At 32.9% G+C, this 23,878-nt stretch overlaps 1 protein-coding gene across 1 annotated transcript in view; it reads right to left on the reverse strand.

The window, feature by feature from the left end:
* Positions 1 to 2,943: 2,943 nt before the first annotated feature.
* The window catches only part of PPP1R3A (protein phosphatase 1, regulatory subunit 3A), a 34,676-nt gene continuing 13,741 nt past the window's right edge, over positions 2,944 to 23,878 (reverse strand). Inside the window, exons 2-4 of the mRNA XM_004676955.1 lie at positions 7,454 to 7,512; positions 7,240 to 7,364; positions 2,944 to 5,334 (exon numbers count right to left, since the gene is read on the reverse strand). Of these exons, the coding sequence (XP_004677012.1) occupies positions 2,944 to 5,334; positions 7,240 to 7,364; positions 7,454 to 7,512 (2,575 nt within the window). The remainder of the gene's footprint in view (positions 5,335 to 7,239; positions 7,365 to 7,453; positions 7,513 to 23,878) is intronic.

The following is a 23,878-nucleotide window of genomic DNA, read 5'->3' on the forward strand; positions in this document are numbered from 1 at the left end:
TATTAATATGGTGACATGAAATGGTATTCATGACTGAAAAATCTGAGAATACAATTTGAATATAATCTAAGAAAATTACATATTTTATTTATTTTCCCAAATTTGATCTAGATATTTTTAAGTTTTCCACCATTCAACTAGAAAACTAGGTTAAGATGCCACATAACATATATTCTTTTCACTCACAAAATGGTGACAGTATATATAATGTTTGAAAGAATTCACTATCAAAATATTAGCGCTTAGCTGGGAAACATGTTTTTTGAATATTGAGGGGTGAATGTCATCTCATTGACTCATTTCCTCTTACATTGAAAAATCTATTCAACTATTGATGGCTTATATTATTGTGACTTAAGAAAAGATTTGTTACTGATAATTTGACTTTTCAATTTTTATAATTTTGTTTCTAATAGAAGACCAGCAAGATAAAAAAAGTGATGGTTGTTATGTTACTTCCTTACCCACTATAGAAAACAAATGAGTAATGTGTTTTTCTATTTACTCTTATACTATAGTTTCTTTTGGCTTTTAACCAAGACTTGAGACAGCAAGAACAATTTAGCTTATAAAGATTACTTTTCCTCCAAAGACTCACAGTGGAATCTATATTAACCAGGCGCTGTGTGTGCTTCCCCAAATTCACTTTTCTTGCTTAATGCAATGATAGGGCAAAATAGTTTGCAAAAATTCCAGTTCAGCCTGGTAATAGTTTCATTTGTGCTTATGGCTCTGTTTTTAAGTCTCCGTAAGAAATATTTGGGAAGTGCTTTAAATCACCAATTATTTCTTTATTTCATTTGAATAAAGTACATTTGTCATAGTACAACTATTCATGAGAATGTCTAGTAAGCTAATATTACCAAAAGTCAAATATAAAAGATAAAAGCAACATTCTTTTTATATAAGGAACTACAGTTTGGGCACCTGTGTTCATAAAGTAATATAGTATTCTTTGCATTAAGATATGGCTTATTGACTGAAACTCTTAAGGTAGAATGCAAAAATGAAACCATTGAGAGCTAAAGAAATGGTAATGTTAGCCACTGTAATTTAGACCTGTCACCAGAATTATCAGGGCATCAATTTTAAAGATAATATTTTAGGTACTGCATATAGTATTCTACTCATATTTAATGAAAATGTGCTTTTTCAAACAATCAAATATTTGCCCTGAGTTCTACCTCAAGATGTTTTTATTTGTTCAACTAAAATGTTAAAGTCAAGCATTCAGTTTCAATGGGACTTGAGAAAGGCATGCAATTAAGGGGATTTGGAAATAGTTGTATACCTAATGAAAATTAATCATTTACTACCACATGAAAGTTGAAATGTTTCATTCTCATTTCATCTTTAGATAAAGGCATATTATATGGAAGTGTGGGTTAATATATGCAAGTTTTCCTCACTGAATTTACTCTTTTCAGATAAATACATTACTTCTCCCCCCTGAAGATCAATCTTACATATTATATGAAAGAAATATCTATGAAAAAAATGTATCATCCACTTGGGCTCACTTGACATGGCTCTTTTATATACCTGATCAATTCAAAAGTGTAACTTCCTCTCTGAAGACTGGCTTTGTTTGGCATGAAAGGAAATTCTGTGTGATAGAACAGAGGGCAGCATTTTCCATATAACAGTCATTCAATAGATAGTTGAAACAATCAATTAAATTTATATAAGAATATTTGCATTATCCATGCAATTAAAATGATTAACTCCATTATTTGATGTTCTTCTCCATGGATAATAACAGAAACCAAAGCTTCTGCTATAGTGCATATTTGTTTCTTCCTCAGTAGCTTTCCATTTGTACCTATTTATTTATGTAAATTTTTCAGTCTAACAACATGACTATTAACCTTGTGTATCAGCATTGGTTACTTGTCCCTTTTCTAAATGCAATTTTAGATCTATATACATCTATACAGTATATACATACATGTACATATATGTAATTTTATATAAACATGTGTATATATGTATGTATGTCATTGTCTCATAATGATAAAAGATAAACATTCACCTGAAGACAAAAAATACTAAGTAGAATGGTTTATTTGGAATCTTTATTATCACTTATGGCTTTATAGGTACAAATTCAATTTGCAGCAATGCTTGAGGAACTTTTCATTTAAGTTTTCAACTCTGAATAATAGTTGACATTGAAATTGTCCTACTGTGATTTACAGTTTTACAAAAGAAAAACATTTGCTGAAAGATAGGCTACAGACAACATTTTGTAGAAATGAAAGATCATCTCCCAGTTACTTCAGTCTTTCTCAAATTGAGTTTATGAATTATCCTTAATTTTGAAGGCATAAAGAAAAGAAAATGTGAATTATGTGTGTGTGTAGTTGTTATTCAAGCAATATGTTTCTTCATTTTAATTTTGTGCATTTAATATACATGCTACTGTTCTTTAAAATATGAAGTAGAGATCAAAAGATTCGATGTATTAAAATTGTGCTGATAAACGATACAGTGCACATTTCATCGTTAACACTACAAGACCAAGAGACCTCTGCTATTGTCCATGTTTTATGTATTTTTAAGAACTGTAGGGGGAAATACTCTTGAGGGAAAAAATGAAGCTTTACTGCAAAAGAAATGAATGCAAGAAATGGCACTTTAAGTAGTGACGAGATGTGAAGCATTGCAACTTCATAGCCTACTAAGGAGCAACAGCTGTACCTAATTTCAACTTGACGTGCTTCAGATCTCATATTCATATAGGTATTTAATGATCCAAACATAATGGTCCTATATAGAATAATTACTTATATGAAGGAATAAACTTCAGATGCATTCCTTTTTAAATGATCCTTCAAGAGAAAAACTGCACTGGCTCTTTGAACAATGAATAGTCTCTTTCACCAATTCAAATGTTTGGAGCTAAATAGCATCTTTTAAGAGAGAATAATAATAGTGCTGAAGTTACTTCTTTTTGACAGACTCTTTTTGTCTCCCACCTTCCCAGGATAGCCAGTACAATGAAAAAAGGTAGAATGCTAAGCCAATCATCAAGTCATAGTAATAAATGGTTACAAGAAATATTAGAAACAAAAGGATATAAGATACTTTAGAGTGGATGTATTTTGAAAGCAGAGTCTCACTGCTTTCTGCTTGACTTTCCTGAGCAGGAAGATTAGAAAAAGACAAACTCTCAGATACGTTGTCACCTGAAGAGCACAGTGATTGTCCAGAGGTTATTAATCCTTCATTTTCATGCCCTGCCTCTTCTATGTTCTCAGATGCTTCATTGACTAAAATCATTGGCCCTAGAGATTTTTCCACACTGCATTCTCCTTTGTGGAAAATCTGGGCTATAGATCTGGCTCTTTTACTACCTGATGTCATGATTCCTGAACTTTTGGAATCTTCCTGTGGTTTAGATCCAGGATGATGATGTTTCTCAATAACCTGCATTTCACTTGTTGTATCAAGATTGTATTCTGATTTACTAGAAATAGGTTGGAAAGTCATGGTTGTAATTGTATTTTTGATAGCAATTGCCTGTTCAGAAGTTGGCATTGAATTTTTAGCATGGTGATTAGAAACATGATACTCATTTGGAGAAGCCCTATTACTGTCTGGGATAAAAGCAGAATGAAAAGTGGTATCTGTATCAATTTTCTTTGATAATTCTTGGACCTGCTCATGCTCTCTATGTTCTAGAAATATTTTTTTTTCTGTTGGTAGCATTCCCAAATGTAAATCCAATTTTGAGGATGTTTTTTCATTGTCTGTAATGACCGGTAAGGATTCTTCTGCAGACATTGTATTTCCAGTGCCACATTTCTTCCTGTCATGTATCTTCCCAGGATTGTACATAGATATGGTTTCTTCCTTCTCCATTTCATCTTCATGTACATTACAAATAGCTAAACGTGATTCTTTTTCAAAATCATTGTCATAGATTACACCCTTTATATCTCGTTGACAAAGGGTATAATGTGAATCATCATTTCTCCCTTCATGTGGATCAAACGCTGTTTCCTTTACCTCGATGGGCCTGTCACTTCGTGCTGTCTCTTGAGGTAGCTTAGCAATTATTGCTTTTTCTCTAACAGACATGCTTTCTAGAGTACTTTCTGATGTTGTCTTAATTATATAAGCCGTACCTGCTTCTGCTTCCTCGGTAATACCATGATCAGCTAGAGAAGACAGTTCACAGCTCAGTGTTTCTTGGCAGGTAAACAACTCTTCTGCAGGAGTAGCTTTCAGATTCTGTGTATTATCTCTTTTTTCCCACACATTCTTACAATCTGTTTGTTCATAGATCTGTTCTGTTACATTTGTCATGCTCTCTCTGATTTTTCCCTGACTTTCCAGAACATTCCAAATTTGTTTATGCTGTGTATTCTTATTCTGGTTTTCAGGATTAGTCCAATCTGATTTTTCTTTTTCAACTTGAGAGATATAGTCATTCCTCAAAACATTTCCATTTCTTGGTGAACAAACTTGATCAGGGATCTCTCCTACAGTGGTGACCTCACTGGTCAAGAGATCATGCTTTGGGGTTGTTAACAAAACTTTGTCCCAAATTAGATTTGTCCTCAGTGAAGGAACGTTATCTGCTGTGATTGCCTGGGTGGGAACTGTGGTGTCTCTACTTGACAGAGTGGCAAGGTCTCTGTTTCTAGCTCCAGTCCCTTGCACATTTTCTTTAGGGTGGCCCATCTTTCCTTCTTGGTCTTGAAATATTGATTGAAACTTGTTCTTTCGTTTTTCATTAACACCTAAATTCATTCCTTGCTCCTCCTCCTCCTTACCATTGCCATATTTTTGCTTGAAAGATCCTTTTTCTATTGATTCTTTCAAATGGGTATCTCTTCTTAAACATCCCCAATTTTTTATTTCCACTGCCTTAGCTCCTCCTTCATGTTTTTTAAGGTTGTCTGCCATTGGTTGAGCTGAGGAGGAACAGGATTGCATTCTGCCTCTCCCTTCGGCTGGATTAGCATTATCATCCAGTACATCTTTGGTACCAACATATAATTGCTCTAATTCATCATTACTGGTATTACTCAGTGATGGTTTGATTTCTTCTGTATCTGAAGTGATTTCCTCTGAAGGAGGAAAATGATGACTACACTCATTTCCTGAGGAATCTTTTTCATTGTAGTAAAAATTTCCCTTTAAGGAGTTTTCTGCTGATGAACTCAGAGACAAAGACCTTTTAGACAAGTCACTGAATACTTCACCATGAACTTTCTTCTTCTTTAGCCCCTCAGCTTTATTTGAAAAAGTGAGTGGATCAATTGAAAATGTGTTATTTTCATCTCCGGAAACTGAACTTCTAGTTCTTATTAAACGTTGATTTATCTTAAGAAATAAAACAACAGAAAAATAGTCACCAAATTATTTTAAATACACAAAGTAAATCTGATAAATTTGGTTAATTGGTCTGGTAATTATCTGGTAGATTTCTTAGATTCATTTCATTTGTAGAAAATGTACAAATTCTGGAAGCCAGATGTTTTGGGGAGATCTTTGTAGGCTATGACTTGGGAATAAGATTAATAAGAAAAGGGCCAAAATTAATCATTCTCCTTCCCAGCTTCCAAATATCACATTGTATTATTCAACTATTCTTGCTTGTCATTGCACTTTCTCCTCATTTGGGATATACACATTGATAGCTCCATGCTAATCAATTAGAGAGCAGCTTCCTGGGTGCCCCTTGCTGCATTTACACTTGCTATAGGTGCCCCTATTACAGTTTCTCTTATTAATATGTTTTCTGCAAAGCCTCTGCAAACTATTAATAGCAAAACGTCACTCAAAGAAAAGTGAGGGAGTTAATGTCTCTGCAAATTCTGTTTTAATGACCCTCTGCCAACTGGTACTCAAATGTATTTGAGCTCTTCAGTGATGCCAACTGTCAGGATTTAACAGTGAGATGCCTGTGTGTTTTTTTTTTTCTCCTCATAACTGACATTTGCATGATCTCAATAATTATATGCAAATCTTACGTTTTCCCCTTCTTCTCACATAAGGCTCATGTTACTTGTCAACTGCACAGCTGTCTTGTAAGCCAATGCCTGTGGGTTCCACAGATTTGGTTGTATTTCCATCTATTATAGAGCTTCATTGTTTTATGCATTAACGTCAGCATGGAGCAAATTAGCATCTAAATTACAGCTCCCTGTTCATTTATTGGACTTACAATCTCAGTAACTTCTAAACAAACTTTATATTTGAGCTTGCTCATTGTAATGAGGTGGATTGGTGGAGTATGTGATTTTTGAGGGCCCTTTCATTATATACTGTGGTTTGAAAAAAAATGGGGATGTTAACTTTCAGCTGGTGAGAATTTTCACAATGGGTGACAACTTTGTAGTTTCTTAAAGTTAGAGCAAAGTAAATTGCATACTTTAGTAATGCAGATTCCATATCAATAAAGCAAAGGTGGAATGTGTGGTGGAAGAGATGAGCTCTATTTCTTTTCTTTTTTCAGCCACTGACACTTAAAGAGGCAAATGTCATTTTAATCTTGGTTGATTAGGAATCCATGTATCCTAATGTTATAAGCTCCAACCAAATGCAATAAAGGATAAATTGCATTTTGTGACTCATTTACTCCTATTTCTTTCTTTGTGATAAAAAATGCTATCTAAACCACCCCCCAAAAAATTCCAAATATATTGAATGTTCACCAAGTGTGAAATTCATGGTAACAAATTTAATACTAGATTGTGCAGTGTTGAATTTGTTCCCTGCTTAAAAAATATAGCACAAGCTATTTTCTCCTCATTTGGTAATTTAATACTCTCTAACAATATAGAACATTGAGATTCTCATAAAGATGGACATAAATAAAATGCTGTGAAATGCAAGATGAGACTTGTAGAACTGAACAGAAACTTAGCAGTCATCTAGTGCAGCCCTCTCATTTTACAGAAGAGTTTATGCTAAGTATACACTTGTTACAAAGATTAGAGATATACATTGGGATAGTGCTACCTCTTCTGTAATTCCTACAAACTTACTCAGAGCCTTTGGTAAAGAGGTACAAAATGAATGTTGTTATTCACCACAGCAGAGACTAGAAGCAGTACACTGAAACCAAACGTATCTTGTTGATCAAGCTAGAGATACAAGGACAGAATAAATTGTGCTTTAACATTTGCAAATTATATTTGTTGAAGCTATTGAGAAGCAAGCATCACAGCTTCTTTGAAGCATAAATGGATTCATCTTTAGTACTGTGGCAACCAGAACACTTACCATCAATTCTAATTCTTTTTCATTATTTTCATCATGTTCACTGTGTACGTCTTTTACATTTTGATTATTGGTTTCCAAGTCCTCCTTGTCTTCATAGGAACAAACAATGGTTGGTATATGGATATCTAAAAAGTCAATATAATTGTACCTATGTGAGGCTGTTATAGGTTTTATCAAGATGAATTTTATGAAAAAATGAAATAAGAAATAATACCTGTCATCTTTGAATTCTCAAAATTATCGTCAACTGATGTTACTGTTGTTTCTTCTTTACTAATAAATTAAAAAGATAATGTTATTGTTTTCTGTCCAAACATACTAACTCCAAGCATTTTTATGCAAAAGGGAAATTCAATCTAATATTCAGCCAAATTATATTCTGTAACCTTTCATATTTTCTTAATTTGCATATTTTAAAATAAATTGATCTGGATCATACAGTAATCAGAACAATAATTTTAAAGCAACCACCTGATGCCATATGTCTAAATAAGATTATACTGCATATATTTAAAACTTATGTAACCAAAGTAAAATATATGTAAATGTTGATTATTCCATAATTTATTAATTGGATTTTTACAAATGAGAACTTTTTATTTTGTTTTGAATGATAAAGTCAAAAATACAAATAAGTATTTTCATAAAATATGAATTTTCAAGAAATAAGTATTTTCATATGAAAAGTTATATGAACTGACCTGTCATTTAAAATAGTGGCAATTAATTAATTAACATACCACTTAATCATTATTTTCCCACTTTCTGCAAATCTTTCAGTTGAACTGATAGAACTTAACTCTATATAGGAAAGGAGGGGGGAAACAATCTTAGCAACTAAATTAATGCTCATTTAAAAGTCTTTGTGTTTATTGTCACAATCACATAAGATTTCAAGCATGTTCTTTCTTTTAAATGACTTGGGTTGTACTCTTTATTATAGTCATATTTTGCATACTGGTAAAGACAAATACTGTTTTCTTTCAAATGTAATCTCCTTGTAGATGTCTTGTGGAACTATTAGAATTTAGATTTGTTTATGAACTGAGTTGGGAAATAAGTGAAAAAGCCCACATTGTGTATAGCTGTTTCCCAAGTCAGTCTTTCAGAAATGATTGGTATGGTATTCAATTTCCTGTACTGTCTAAATGGAATTTTCACAATGACTTTTGCTGTAATGTAAAGAAATCTAGAGAGTTGGCAGTGGCTAATAAATTTGTGTAAATGGAGTCTAGCCTTCACTATATGAACAGTCTGATCTAAGCCTTACTATATCAAATAATGAAAAAAAATGCAAATTCTCTTATCTCAAGTAATGAAAGTAAATGTTTTCTATATATTTACAGTGCTTGATTTTAATTTTAAGAAAAAAAATGTACTTTACATTTGACCCATGAGTTAAAATAATATTTTTACATATATGTAATTTTCATAGAAAAAATATGGTATTTATGTAATTAATAGTGATTTAGTCTATAAGTCTTTATTGTTTAATGAGGCCAGTAAGTGCAAAATTTATTTTTGTGGATTCCAAATGCAAGTTGGTACATCTTTCCTTCTCATTGTATATTATTCCTAGGTGTTCAATAATATATAAACTGTTAAATATTTAACTGTTACTGCTTCTTTATTTATTTATTTATTTATTTGTACAGAACTGGGGTACAGGCCAGAGATGCAGAGGGTGAGAGAATTCACCAGAGACAGAGCGGGGAGCAGAACAGGCAGATCGACGAAGTACACTGCTGAGGGGAGCAGCGGGCGGGTCAGGAAGAGGTCTGCCACGCCATGTGGTCGTCTCCGGGTCAGGCGGGAATCGAACTCATGAGGAAGTGGCTTTAGATTCTCAGTGCTGTGCTTTAACCCGCTGCGCCAACAGGGAGGGCCTACTGCTTCTTTTTATTCTCTTTTATTTATAATAATACTGAACAACAAATTAGTAAAATAATAGCCATTTAAAATCTTTTGTTTTGGCACAGCAAATGTTATCCATAATTTTCTAATTCTTTTCTCTAAAATACTTTATTGTTTAAAGTGATTACATCAAAGGAAAGGAATCTGCTTTTAAGTCATTTTGGATATGGCATTTATAAACCAGTAATATAACTTATTTTGATATAACTATCCCATGATGAGTATTATATTGATATCTTACAAAAACATAATTATGAGAAATGTGGTAGGAAAATTAGATTCAGATATAAATATAAAAATATACTGAAATAGATGAAGATTAAAAGTTATATCACATATATTTGAAAAAATTGGAAGATTTGTAAGATATTTACAGGGAAAATAATAAAACTGTGACAGACTTATTAAAGATCTGAAAATTGAAAATATACCGTGTTCATTGATAGAAGGGAGGTATTATGAATGAGGATGCCAGTTCTCTCCCAAACTGACCTACAGTTTCAATATAATTATAGTCAAAATTTGCAAAGTTTTTAAGAAAACTTGAAAATATGATTCCTAAGAGACTAAATAAACGAGGCTATTTCTAAGAAACAGTAGGGTTGAGGAAATTTTTTTTTACCTTATTGCAATAAATTTTTATGAAGATTTAGTTATTTAGGTTATTATGTTGGTGTAAAGAGAAGACAATGACAAGTGAAACAGGATTAAGGGCTTAGTAACAGATACATGCATATCTTTTTATAGAACTTGGTATATGAAAAGATTAACATTTCAAACAGGTAAAATTAAATATAAGGAAAATGGCTATCCTTTCAGAAAAAAAAATAAAATTGGTGAACTGTATACTTAAAAAATAACTCTTGAGGGAATTCTTCACAGAAAATATATGTATCTCAGACCTAAGCATAAAAGTATTTTCTGAGCCCTCCCTGGTGGCACAGCAGGCTAAAGCACAGCACTAAAAAGTTAAAGCCACCTCAGCCTGAGTTTGATCCCCATCCCGGAGGTGACCCACATGGTGCAGCAGACCTCTCCTGACCTGCCCACTGCTCCCCACTGCAGTGTACTTGTCAGTGGGCCTGTTTGCTCCCCACTCTGTCTCTGGTGATTCCTCTCACTGCCCACACTTCTGGCCTTGTACCCCAGTTCTGTATGCATAAATAAATAAATAAATCTTTTTTTAAAAAGTATTTTCTTAAAATAAATAGGGAAAATATCAGTTGCTATTGAAAAATCTTCAGTTGAACTCTCAAGATATAAAATTTTTTCACTGAAAATATCTTTTAAAAATATATATTACAAATTGGGAGAAGATGTTTATATTACACAAAATTGACACAAATAAGGAGAATATATAAAAAATTCTTAAAATCAATAGGAAAGCACAACCAATTCAATAGATTAGGAGAAAGGAGATGATGTTTTACAGAACAAAAATACCTATAAAAGGATGGCCAACATTATTAAGGGACACAGAATGTATACCAATACCATAAAAGGTACTACTTTATACTTATTTAATTGATTAAAAAAACTACTATTAATTGCATGAAGATGAACCAACCAAAATGTCATTAATACAACTATGACATCAAAGAAGAAAAATTATGCTACTAAAAATTAAAATAAATTACAGAGATATATAATAATACATCTTAGCAACATAATATTAAATGAATAATCCTATAATAATACATTAGAGGATATTCCTTTTTGTGAAGGTGAAAACTAATTAAAATTTTAATATTTTATGTATATACATGTTCCACACATTTCAAGAAACTCAAATAACTCAATGAAAACATATAAAAATAACTTAAGTTTTATTATGATCACAGCAGATATGGAAATTTAAGGAAACAGAATAAGGAAGTTGTCACAAGTAATTGTTTTAGGTGGAGCTTATAAAGTTCCTGGTACATTATTTTAAACATATAAACAATTAAATTCTAGTTTCAGAGAATTTAAGATAAATGTGTTACTCTCTGAGCTCAATTAAAGGATAGCTAGAAATAAAATCCCACTCTAACATTCAAAATATCTATCATATGACCAAAACATCTAAAATGTTTAGTTAAAATTACCTAGGAAAATTTGAGGGAGAAGATAAAAGAAGTTGATAGTTAATAATGATAGGACTCACAAATATATATTTAGTCGAGATTTTTTTGAGCAGAGGAGTTTCTTATCTTTAGTCCCAGTGACTAACACACTGGGACTAAACCTTGACACATAGTGGCATATGAATTCTACTGAGTAAATTCACAGAATCCTTTCTATTCTTCCATCTCTCTTCATCTTATCAACATTATTATGGCATTGTTTTCTTCTTTCCACATGAAAATTTAATTATAGATAAGATTCTAGTAAAAACATGTATTTTTATACGTCTTACAATGCTTAATGTATCACACTATCAAAGCTCAGGGTATTACTTATAATGAGTTCAAATAATTGAGTAAGTATATGAGAGCTTTAAGGCTAATAGAGCACAACAGAAAAACAACATCCTGGAATAATGAAATGTTCAAAGAACTTGGATTATTTTGGGTAAAGAATGCCAAACAACAGAATTGACATTAGTTTAAAACAGATCTTAGCATGACAAGCAAAATGAGATTGAATTCCCCATGTACTTCTTAACCAATGTGTTGGTGGGAGTTTTAAATGAGAGATATGGTTAATTTATATAGAGGCCCCCATCTTTAAAAGAACATTTAGAGGCTTCTTTTAGGAGAAACTGGACAAGATGAATCACAGTGGAGCAGGAAAATTAGTCATGAGATTCCTGCAATAATTCAGGTGCAAAATGATGACAATGAGGAAAGAGAAGATGACACAAATGTTAATTACAGCTTTTGTGTAACAGCAACATCATTTGTTGATTAAGTCCCGTACTTCGACTTGTTTGAAAGCCATTCTTTGTCTAACCTCTTTTTCATTCATGCCATTTAGAAATCTAGTTTTGCTTCTTTCATGACCTAGACAAGGGAAAGGTAAATTCTGTGGTCAACTTGGTCTTGAGTAGTCTTCACAATGAATTAATTTGATGTCTTATGGGCTGGACAGTGACCTAGCAAGTTATGCTTATGTCTGGGGCGTGGGTGGGAGAGTGCTTTTCCACTCTCATTCTGTTCACCTTGAGTCCATAACATTCTAGAAATTTCGCACTTAACCTGTGAATAATAACCAAACTTTATTTTTTTTCTAGGTTTGGCATTCTATCTAGAGGAATATCTAAGGAACTAGAGATCAAGTTCTAGTATTTTAAGTGTCCTTAAGTATCTTGTTGTTCATGAACTCTGAAACGTTCATCCCTTTTTCAATGGATACTATAGGTCTTGAATATAACAACTCTTTCCAAAATTTCCTTGATGTCAGAAATACAATCAATAGACATAATTTATTTCTGTATATTCTAAATTAGTAGACCTGCAAGTGAATTAAAAGGGGGGGAGAGGGAGGTTAATAGAGAGGGGGAGGATAACAATGACATTGGAAACTTCATTAAATCTTTACCTTTTGTTTTTGAAAGGCCAGATTTGCAGATCTCTGATGTAGATGATGCTGTATCTCAGGACACTAAGTCTGTTTCATTTAGTTATTCAGACTAACCCTTCCCATGATGATAAGCAGTGGGGAAAGTCATTTCTCCACTTTAGTTACAACTTCTGTTCCCGATCCAGTTGCTCTACTTCTCACTAATGAGTTTATAAAATATTTTGCTATTATTTATATAATGCTAATCACTAGAGAGACATAAAGAATGATGCGAGGTTTCTAGTTTGAGATTTTTAAAAGATGGACCACCATCACTTGAGATGGAGATTTGTGATGAGAAGCAAATGTTAAGGAAGGAGGAAGAGTTCCATTGAAGGAAATGTGTTAGAGTTGTAAGATCTTTGGGGTACAGACTATTGGCTAAATGGGAAAATTAAAATTAGTGCTTGCCAAATATAAAAAAAAGCCCAGATTTTACACTTTTTCTTTTAGTTCTTATAATAGAATTACACATACTTGCCACCATCTTTATATTTGAAGTCAATTTACCTCCACTTCAAGGAAAATATAACACAATATTGAAAGTTTATGTGATGATCTCCACTTGATTTTAAATAAATCTGTGCTAAATATATAAAGAAGTGAATGGTCTTCAACAAATTGTGATCTGATGAAATGTAATAACATCTTAAACATACAGAAATCTAATTTATATATTCAACCAATCATCACTTAACAAGTACTAATTAAGATAACAAATAACCAAACTAGATCTAGATTTAAATTCTATGCAGGTTCAATCTACTTAATAGTTACATAGCCATAGATAAGGTTCTTAATTTATTGGGCCTCCCTCATGGAGCAGGAGCTAAAGTCTCTGTGCTGTCTCATTATCTCTAGCCCCTGAGGCATGAGTTTGATCACTGGCCATGGAGTTGACCCCCACATGGCACAGCAGAGCTTTCCATTCTTGCCTGCTGCTCCCCTTAGCAGTACATTTCAGTAGATCTCCCTGTTATGCTCTCCACTCTGTCTCTGGTGAATCATCTCACCAGCAACAACTCTGGCCTATACCTCAGTTCTTAAATGCATAAATTAAAACAAAATTTAAAAGTTAATCCTCATACTTCATTTTTGTCCAAAATATTGGCTGTACTGCATAGAAAAATCATTTCCCATAGTTCTCAATATGTGGAAGTATTTAATAAACTTACTGTTTATTACTGTTATTATCATTATTACTAATGACATGTGGTAAATACATTATGATCATTTGTTCTGTACTACAACACTACCATATTCTCATGCTTCTCTTTTTACGTGGAATTATGTGTTTTGCTATTCACTCCTTTCATATCTTGATTTACAAACTAAGATTTAAATATATAGTCTACATGAAGCACATTTGCTTATTTTTGTTAATATGTCCTATTACCAGAGAATCTCCCTCCAAAAAAAAAAAAAATCACTAGCTCTTCAGAGAAATTAAACTTTTATTTGAAAATGTCCTCTACAAATACACTGTGCAGAGGAATGTTAATTCACACTTTCTATTATTACCCCATTGATTTATTCAGTGTCAGGATTTAGGTACTTTGTTAATATTGCAGTATCTGGATATGTGGCACTCAGCTTTTGGGTTATGATTCATTTTAAATTGTCAAAAAGTAGTAGTTTTACTATCAGTAATAATATGACTTTCCCTAAGGTCCTGAATGCCATCATGCTAAAAACCCATGTCTCTGAAAATATGAGTGAGACTTCTCAGGCACTTGTTCCACACAATGTAATTCTGATCGAATGGAATGACCTAACCAGTTAGGGTAGAGGAAAGATTAGGTTGTAGGCAGCAAAAGTGTAACTCTGTCCCAAAAGGAGTCAAAAAGTTGGTATAGAAAGATCATTTTCGAAATGCATCATGAATGTTGTGCCTTCTTAACACTCTGCTTGAAAGTGGTCAGCTGCCTACAGAGAAACAAATCTGGAATTCTTGAGCACCACCTCTTACTTTAAACATAAAGATTAAATTTATCAAGGAATTTGGGCCAGTTCTCTCTATCCAAAGCTGTGGGCTCATTTGATTTCTTCTAACCTCCTTCCCTGAAGAGAGAAAGTACAATAAAATAATAGAAGCTTTTAAATTAGAAACAACACCCACTCACCTCATTGAAACTTTCTTTTTTAAGATTTTTTTTTTTTTAGTTATTCATACAAGAACTGAGCTGTAGGCAGAGTTGAGGGTGGTGAAAAGGGTCACCAGAAACAGAGTCAGGAGCAGACCAGGGAGATCTACTGAATGTACTACTGAGGGAAGCAGAGAGCAAGACAGGAGAGGTCTAATGTGGGGTTAACTCCCTGGGCAGGGATTGAACTCATGCCTGAGGGGCTGGAGATAGCATGATAGCATTGAGACTTTTATCCCTGTGCCACCATCAAGGCCCACTGAAACTTTGTAAATACTCTTAGAGTATCATTTTTGCATTGTCACTCATAATTGAATACTTACTGGAATCCTCCCCTCAAAATCCCCTAGTGTGAATAATTTCATATTGTCTCCCACTTATTTCCATAATTTTATGGAAATATTTCTCTAAAAATTGACACTCTATAATTCTGACATTTTATTGTCCACTTATAAATTGGAGGAAGGCAGAAAGCAAAAACTTGTACTTAAAGTTAATAATATATTAACCAACTTCCAAAGCAATTGTGTGTGTTACATGCTAGTAGTCTGTACTTGATCAGAAAAAAAAAAAAAACAAAAAACAAGAGTAGAAAAATATTTGAACAAAAGAGAGATAACTAGAAAGACAAATGTTTAATTGTGAAAAGAAGTAGCTAAAGAAAATAATTTAAAAAAAAGACTTATGCAAGCTGAACTGGGGTACAGGCTAGAGGTATAGGGGGTGTTAGAGAGACAGAGTAGAAGCAGAATTGGCATATCTACTGAAATACACTGCTAAGGGGAGCAGCAAGTGATGCAGGAGAGGTCTGTTGTGCCATATGTGGGTTTGCTCCCTGTCAGGGGATTGAATCCAGGCCTTTGATAACGCTGAGACTTAACCCCTATGGCACCACGGATGTACTAAAGAAAATCAGTTGCATTATGCAGAAACAATTTGAATGAAAAGCATTAAATTCAGTTCCTAGACGACAGTGTCAAAAAGCGGAAGAAATGAAAATGGTTCTGTATTTTTTAACAGGAATTGAAAAAGGCTACAAATAATATCAAAGCAAACTTCTAATTTTTAAATGGTTTTATATTGTTCATGATATTGAATCTAGAGATTAATAACTAATATGCTAAGGGAATGACATTTATTGGCATTATATTCCTTATCTTCAAAGTGAATGCTTGAATTAGAGATGCAAAAACATTAGTTATGCTGTCTTGTCTCTCTAGAACCCTTAGCAATCACTGACAAGGATGTCCTTGCTGGGACCAAATTAGAACTGTGACCTTTCTCCTTCATTGTAAATATTGGAACCAATTTGTTCTCAATTTTAATGAAAAACATTCACTTGTTACAATAAATAACATCCACTTTGAGTTCTAAATATAACTATTACAGTTTTATTGTATGTAATATGGAAATTTCTTAATTTTTTTCCAAAAGAAATATAAATGCTAGTAAACTTATTAAGGTCACCACATCTGAAGGAAGAAATGATGTGTTGCCCAAAAATTAAATTAAAAATATAAATAAAAATAAAATTTATATCTACATAGGACTATGAAAATTTCAATACAAAGATAAATTTTCATTTAAATCTTAAGTCAGCTTATCAATTAAAACTAAAAAAGTACCTACACAATTTGTGAACTTGTCTTACATTATTTGTAGTATGAATTATAGAATGATTTATTTCCACGTTATTTTTCTGTGACCAGGTAAACTTCTCAAATTCTGGAATGTTACCTACTTATAACTGATTAGGACAAATAAATGTATTAGATAATATGGTATATAAGTTAATTTACTGCTTGTAAAATATAATCATAAACCGTTGCAAGCCACAACCCTCCCTGAGTAAACTAGTGAACTGCTTGAGCATTCAACTAAGAACATACCATTAGTTTTATTGAGTCATTTTCCTGTTTTCCATAAAGCTGAATTACTACATTCCTAAAAATCTCATTTTCTATTTCTAAATTAGAACATTACCCATTGCCTTGATGCTTGATCTTGAAAATGTCCTGAAAATGATGGTACCACATCTTTTTGATACGGAGATTGCAATACCATAGAAAGAAGAAACTGAAAACCATAGTCTTTTTGAAGAATTCTTTGGTAAGTTTTCTTTTCCAAAGTTGCTTCATTTCCTAATTTTGTTTCCTAAGTATTGCCCATTTAAATTTGTTTTGTCATGTCAGTGTTATAGGTGCTATTTTTTTTCTTGCCCTCTCATCAGGAACCAGAGAGACTGTTTAGTTTTAATTCTATGATTGAATCTGAGCTCCATGTGCAATTTTTAGAGATGTGGATTTTCTAAAGTGGTACTAAAGTGTGAGGATCTGGTGCATAATGAATAGAAGCTTAGAGGTCCAAGTGCGAAACAAAAAGTTGTAGGTTGCTTTGGGATAGATGTAATTACAAGCAGAATGCATTAATTTTAAGTGGAAGAAGATGATTAGATTAACCTAGCCCAAAGGACTCCTCTGCCACAACCTGCCAATTATATTCCATTGAGAGAGAAATGAAAATGGCTTTAGTGATGGATACTGGAAAGACTAAAGAATATATATCAGAGAAATAACAGAAAAATATTAAATTTATTGCCTCATGTGCTTGTTTTATGAGTTAGTGAGGAAGTTATTTTCATTTATGAGGGAGTTAGGCGACAAGAAACTGGTGACTGTCCAGCTAAGAATCTGACAATTCCATTCTCCACAATTTCCCTGCAAAGTGATTACTAAGAGCTTTATAATTACTATATCCATATTTCCAAAACTGTCAAAATATTCTTCATGTTTACTTTTTAAATTAAGGTGGTAAATTTTAAACAGTTAAGCAGATTTATTGTTGCTTACAAGTCATTATCACATCATGACTACTGAACCAGATAATTACAGTTGAAAAAAATTTCTGTAAAAAACCCTGAGATTTTTTGTTTATTATACTGAGTTTTAACATCCAGTCTAATAGCATTTGTAATATATATTTTGAAAACTGTTTTAAAAGAAAAGATAATTTAAAATGTAAGATAATATCACATTGTATGACTGGGAAGGAAAGAAGAGGGAGAAGAAAGAGGCCTGAGACTTTCAGACTCCAAAATCAAATTTTTCAGAAGTGACACCTGTCCTGTCTAGTGGGCAGTCATGACACCAAAGTGCAGCCTTCACTGTTCCATTGCTCATCCGCATAGCAGTCCCTGCCCATGGTTGTTCATTTGGTTAATTTTTATGATGAACAAAGTATTAAACTTCAACTTTTTTCTTAAATTTTTCTCCCATTCCATAACAAAGAATTTTGCACACATATCAGTACTCTTTCTTTTGTTTGTAGAGTTAATCACATGAGATAGGGTATAATTCATCAATAGAAAAGGAAAGAAAAATCTTTTTCAGTATTTCTTATGGGTGTTATAGATTTTATGCTTATAAAAATTAACATATATATTTTTTTAAAGATTTTTATTATTTATTCGTATAGAACTGGGGTACAGGCCAGAGATGCGGAGGGTGAGAGGATTCACCAGAGACAGAGTGGGGAGCAGAACAGGCAGATCGACGAAGTACACTGCTGAGGGGAGCAGCGGGCGGGTCAGGAGAGGTCTGCCTCGCCATGTGGTCACCTCCGGGGCAGGCGGGAATCGAACTCATGCGGAAGTGGCTTTAGTTTCTCAGTGCAGTGCTTTAACCCGCTGCGCCACCAGGGAGGGCCAAAAATTAACATATATTTTAAGTATAACAATTTGGAAAACAAAATAAAATCATACCAAAGCAAGTTGGAAGTGTTAAAATGCTCAGTACCTTCCTGTGACTAATTTTAATTACTAAATTTATAAGTTATGCGACTATTTGGATCCTGGACCATTTTTTTAATGCAATCAGTATGTCTAGTATTTCCTCAATATCTTAAAATTTTTATATTGTCAGCTACTGCCTTGTTAGTTTTAATAAATGTTTGGTAACCTCTATGATATGAATCTTTTGGAATTCATTTCCATTTTCAAGCAATTCAGTTTCACAAACATATTTTCAAACTAGCTATTCTACTTATGCTAATCACAGCATAAATTGATATATCAGAGAAAAGAGAAGTATGGTAAATTGGGTAGGATGGTTTGTATTAAAATCCAAATAGAACCCCATTATCAAACTGGATTTGTATTTAACTGCATTTAAAAAGTTATCTAGGCAGACTCAGTAAGATTTAAAGCATTATTTCTAAATTTAATGCTTTTGTGAACTTACGTCACACATTAAAATCATCTTAATGCACCTTTTTGTCAATTCCTCACAATAGTATTACAAAAGGAAGGGAGGAGAGGATACATTTAAAAAGCAAATGAAAAAGAACTCGATGGAAGCCTATTAGACTACCTGTTGATGAGCATGTAAGAGAGTCATTAATATGCGGATCATTGACATGATAGGCCATAATGACTCCTCCAGGGACGTTGCAGTCTATTGTGTCAGAGACTAGTTAGGGATTCATTAACATGAAGACTCGTTGACTTCTTAATATGCAAATTATTAATGCAATGCATTGAGGCATACCTCACAAATGTCCACATTCTGTGTTACATATTTTCTTTGCAACCCTTCACCCACACCTTTTGTGAGCTGTTTTCTTTCATCCATCCTCTGTTGCAGCTTTCTTCACAAAAGATTCAAGACTTGTGTGAAATATGGCACTTCACATTCAAATCCCTTCTCCACCTCAGTCCTTGTTTCTTTGATTGAAGGAAGGTTAACATATACAAACCACTTGAACATTGTTACTAAATCAGTTAAAATTCTGCACAGAATTTGATGACTCTCTCCAATGTTAAATTTGTTTTTGGCTTAAGCGAAAAAACAGGAACAAAGTGGTTGTTTCTAAAAAATGAGGCTCTGAAACGTGACTAATATAACCAGCAGTTGAATATTTTGAACTAATGGTGGGTGGGGAAAGAGTAGTGGAATAGAGAAAATAAAAAGATAGCAGAGAAAAGACCGAGAGAGTGCACAAGAAAAAAAAAATGCAGTTAAACCAAGTACAAAGAATAAGTATTGATTCCAATACATGAATAAATTGATTTAACTGCTTATTGTCTGGTATGCAGCAGTATTATCTATTATTACCTATGCATTTTGCAAAAAGGTGAATCTAATGCCCACATTCCTCATTGAAATAATAAGAAAAATGCCAGGCAGTGAAAGTTACTCAATCTTTGAATTAACAAGCTATGAAGAAGGAGATCAAGCTTATATTCCTGAATTCTATAGAAAAATTCACTACAGTTGTGGAAAGGTAATATATCTTTTGAAGTGCATCAACATACCATGTATGGAAACTATATAACTTTTATTTGGGGACATTATATGCTACCTGTATTTATTTTCTTGCCACTTTATTTTTCTACAATACAGTAAACTAGAATACAATAAATCCTTTACTGAGTTCAGAAGAAAGAGCACCTATTTCTAAACTTATCAACCCTGTAAACCCTAAATTACTCAGTAGATTTACAGAATAATATTTACCTAAAATATTTGTATGCCTACTAAAAAAAATACTATGGATTCAAAGTTAGCAACTTTATTAAATTACGATGTATACACCTTTAAACCCACCCACATAAGTGTACAACTCAATGAGTTTTACTGTCTTTAGTATATGTACAGAATTGTGTAACCATGTGCAAAACATTTCAAAAAGACACTTAATCTCCATTAGAGTTACTTTTCACTCTCTTTGCCAAACCTAGGCGATAGAGATTTTTCTATCTCTATTTGTCCCTTCTGGGTATTTTATATAAATGGAATAATTTAATACACACTTCTCTGTCATTTCTGTTTTACAAAAAATAAATAAATAAATAAAATATTTATTTATATACGCATATAAGAATTGGAATACAAACCAGAGGTACAGGTGGGTGAGAGGATTCACCAGAGACATAGTAGGGAACAGAACAGGTGGGTTGACTGAAATAGATCACTGAAGGGAGGGAGCAGGGGGTGAGACAAGATGTCTACTGTGCTATGTGAGTCACCTCTTTGGCTGGGGATCAAACTCATGCTGCAGTGGCTTCATAATGTTGCTACTTAGCACCTTGCACCACCAGGGAGGCCTCTCTATCCAGTTTCTTAAATAAAGCACACTTTTTTTGAGGTTCATCAGTTTTGTAACATGTATTAATATTTCATCTTTCTTGTTGAATAGTATTCCAATGTATGGACTGTTTATCCGTTGCCAGTTATTTGGGCATTGCATTGTACTACCTTTCGATTTTTGTAAATTGTACTTCTATGAATATTTAGCTGTAAATATTTTTATGAGTATATTCTTTCCCTTGGACAGATATTGCAGTGAAGTGCTGAGTTTATGCTAGTTCTGTTTGTGACAATTAGAGAAACATCATACTGTTTTCAAAAGAAATTATTGCTCCACTTTATAATCCCATCATTACTGAATGAGAGCTGTGGTTTTTCCATATCATATATAATTAATATTATCTGTCTTACTGATATAATATTCTACTGTATATGAAGTGCATTCTAATGCATTCCTGTGGCCAATGCTATTAAGTTACTAGTGTATATAGTGAAACCCCCATTTAATCCCTTTGCTCACTTTAAAATTTGGTTATTATTCTTTTTGCTATTAAGTTCAAAGTTAGCAACTTGTCATTTATTAGATATATGATATATAAATGTTCTCTCCGGTGTGTGCAGGCTGTTTTTGTTTGTTTGTTTGTTTTTTACATTCTTGATTATGTCTTTTGAAATGCAAAAGTTGTTAATTTGGATAATGTCCACATTATATAATTTTTAACATAGCTCTAAGATCTTTGCTTCTTTGATGAGATCAACCTTTTTATTAAAATTCTGTAAATTTATTAAAAATAATATTATGATTTTGTTTATTATAATATTATTAAATAGGAAACATCTATATAAAACAAGACACGCACCGTATAAATGACCCTACCCAAATTCTAGACTAGAGTAGATGTAAAGAGATTCAGAAATGTTGCAAATGAACTTTTAGATACAAGGAAGAAGTCCAATTGATTTAGGGCACTTAAAACATTTTTTTTTTTTAATTTCTCCTGAACCTACCACAGAAAGAGATGGAGTAGATGGCTTTTCTTGTTGAAGCATTTGGATCCCTGAATAAATAGAGCAAAGTTCATTCATTATCAGGAAACCCTAAAGTAAGTGAAAAAGACTAAGATAGACTAAGGTTGGAGATTATCAGCACAAGGGCAATATGGTGTTTGGGATGGGCAAATTGTGTATCAGCTATAAACTGATAGGTAGAAAGCATTCACTAAAGGAGTTGAACCACATTTGGGGATTGCCGAATGTCAGGTGCAAGAGCTGAACCCTGCTGAGATGCAGTTATGTTGCCAAAGATGGGGATCTCTACCACATTTAACAAGGCAGCACAGGATTTCACAATACAGTCTGAAGAACACACTATCAAATAGGTTTTAAAATGTTCTGTCTTTGCAGTGGGGCCTGAGTATGATTTTCCTATTCCTATTTGCAGCCGAGTTTAAGAAACAGTGGCTTCCATTACCATTCTATACTTCCTGTTACTATATAAAGGTAAGGCTAGTGTGTAATTAAATCCTTTAGTAAAAATACACTGCTATTAAGATTTTCTATGGGGGAGTAAAAGGTATATGTAAACAGGGTAACACTAATGCAAAATTTTATATGAATTGTACTTCTGGTACTATTGAGTCTAAACAGTTAATTTTCATCCATCGTGGGGATTGTCTAAGCATACTTCATTAAATTTAAATTTGCTTATTTTTTTTTAACTGAAAAATCTGTTTAGGGTAAGAAACATTCATCATCACTATGTTAACAACTGTAATGATCATTATAAAACATCATGTTCGTGAAGATTTAGACCTGGGCTACTAAAATGTTTTCCATTTTTACTATGTGGAAAATTGCCCATATAATTATTGTAAATGCAAGTACCATAAAATATATTGCCAAGGACACAAGTAGGTCAGATTCCATAAAGAAACAATTAGAGACTTGAGGTGAAAGTCATCGAGATAAGTGTGATGATTTTTTTTAAAGACAAGAATATTCAATGTAATGTTTTAAATGTAAGTTTGTGGATAATACTGATAGTTTAATTTGTTTGGAGTTTATCATATGTAAGAGAACGTTTCATGTAAAAATGTACAAACACTCTAAACAAGTTCTCTTTTTTACTGATTTGGTAAATAAGTGAAGGCACTTCTTATATTATACATGATGGCTTTCAGAATCATTTTTAAATGGTGTGTTTGATTTAAATGTGTATGGTATTGATTTTATGAAAAATATTTTCTACTTATGAGCACTCATTTACATAAACACCCGATATCTAAAATACTAGTAGTTTAACCTTAGGGTAATCAAAACATCTTGAAAATGAAAGTAACAGACAAAATTATTACTACATTTGATGACAATACAGATGTAGAATTTCTACTTTGATTACACTAACTATAATGCAAATCCATCTTCACTAAAATAAAATTTCAATTCAAGTCCTTCAATCCAAAAGAAAGCATTAAAAGATAGGGTTTGGGGATCTTGGCTCTTTGGGGATCCAGACAGCAATTAGAGAAAGGGGATAGGACCTGAAAGACAGACTGCTGATCCCACAGAAGATCATGCCTTTCCTGCACTTTCTCTTTCTCTCAGAGATCCAGCAGATAATTACTGGTCGTGTGGGCAGTGAACCCAGGAGACCTGATCAGCCTGAGAACTTGTTTGGAGTATTTGTAACGGCTGCTTCATTTAGCATGGAATTCTCTTCCCCAAATTTCTTCATGACTGATTCTCTTCAAGTCTCTGATCAATTATCAGTTTCTCAATGAAATGAAATCTTAATTCCTTATTCTTCTTCTGCCGTTGTACATTTTATGTTCCTAATTACATTTATCATCCTTTAACATAACTTACTTTTTTATGTTTACTTATTAGCTTTTTGTCCATCATAATCTAAGCTACATGAGGACAGAGATTGTCTTTTTAATGTTGTAGACCTAG

The sequence above is a fragment of the Condylura cristata genome, unplaced genomic scaffold (genome assembly GCF_000260355.1).
Source record: "Condylura cristata isolate star-nosed mole 26May11 unplaced genomic scaffold, ConCri1.0 scaffold00005, whole genome shotgun sequence".
Lineage (NCBI taxonomy): Eukaryota > Metazoa > Chordata > Mammalia > Eulipotyphla > Talpidae > Condylura > Condylura cristata.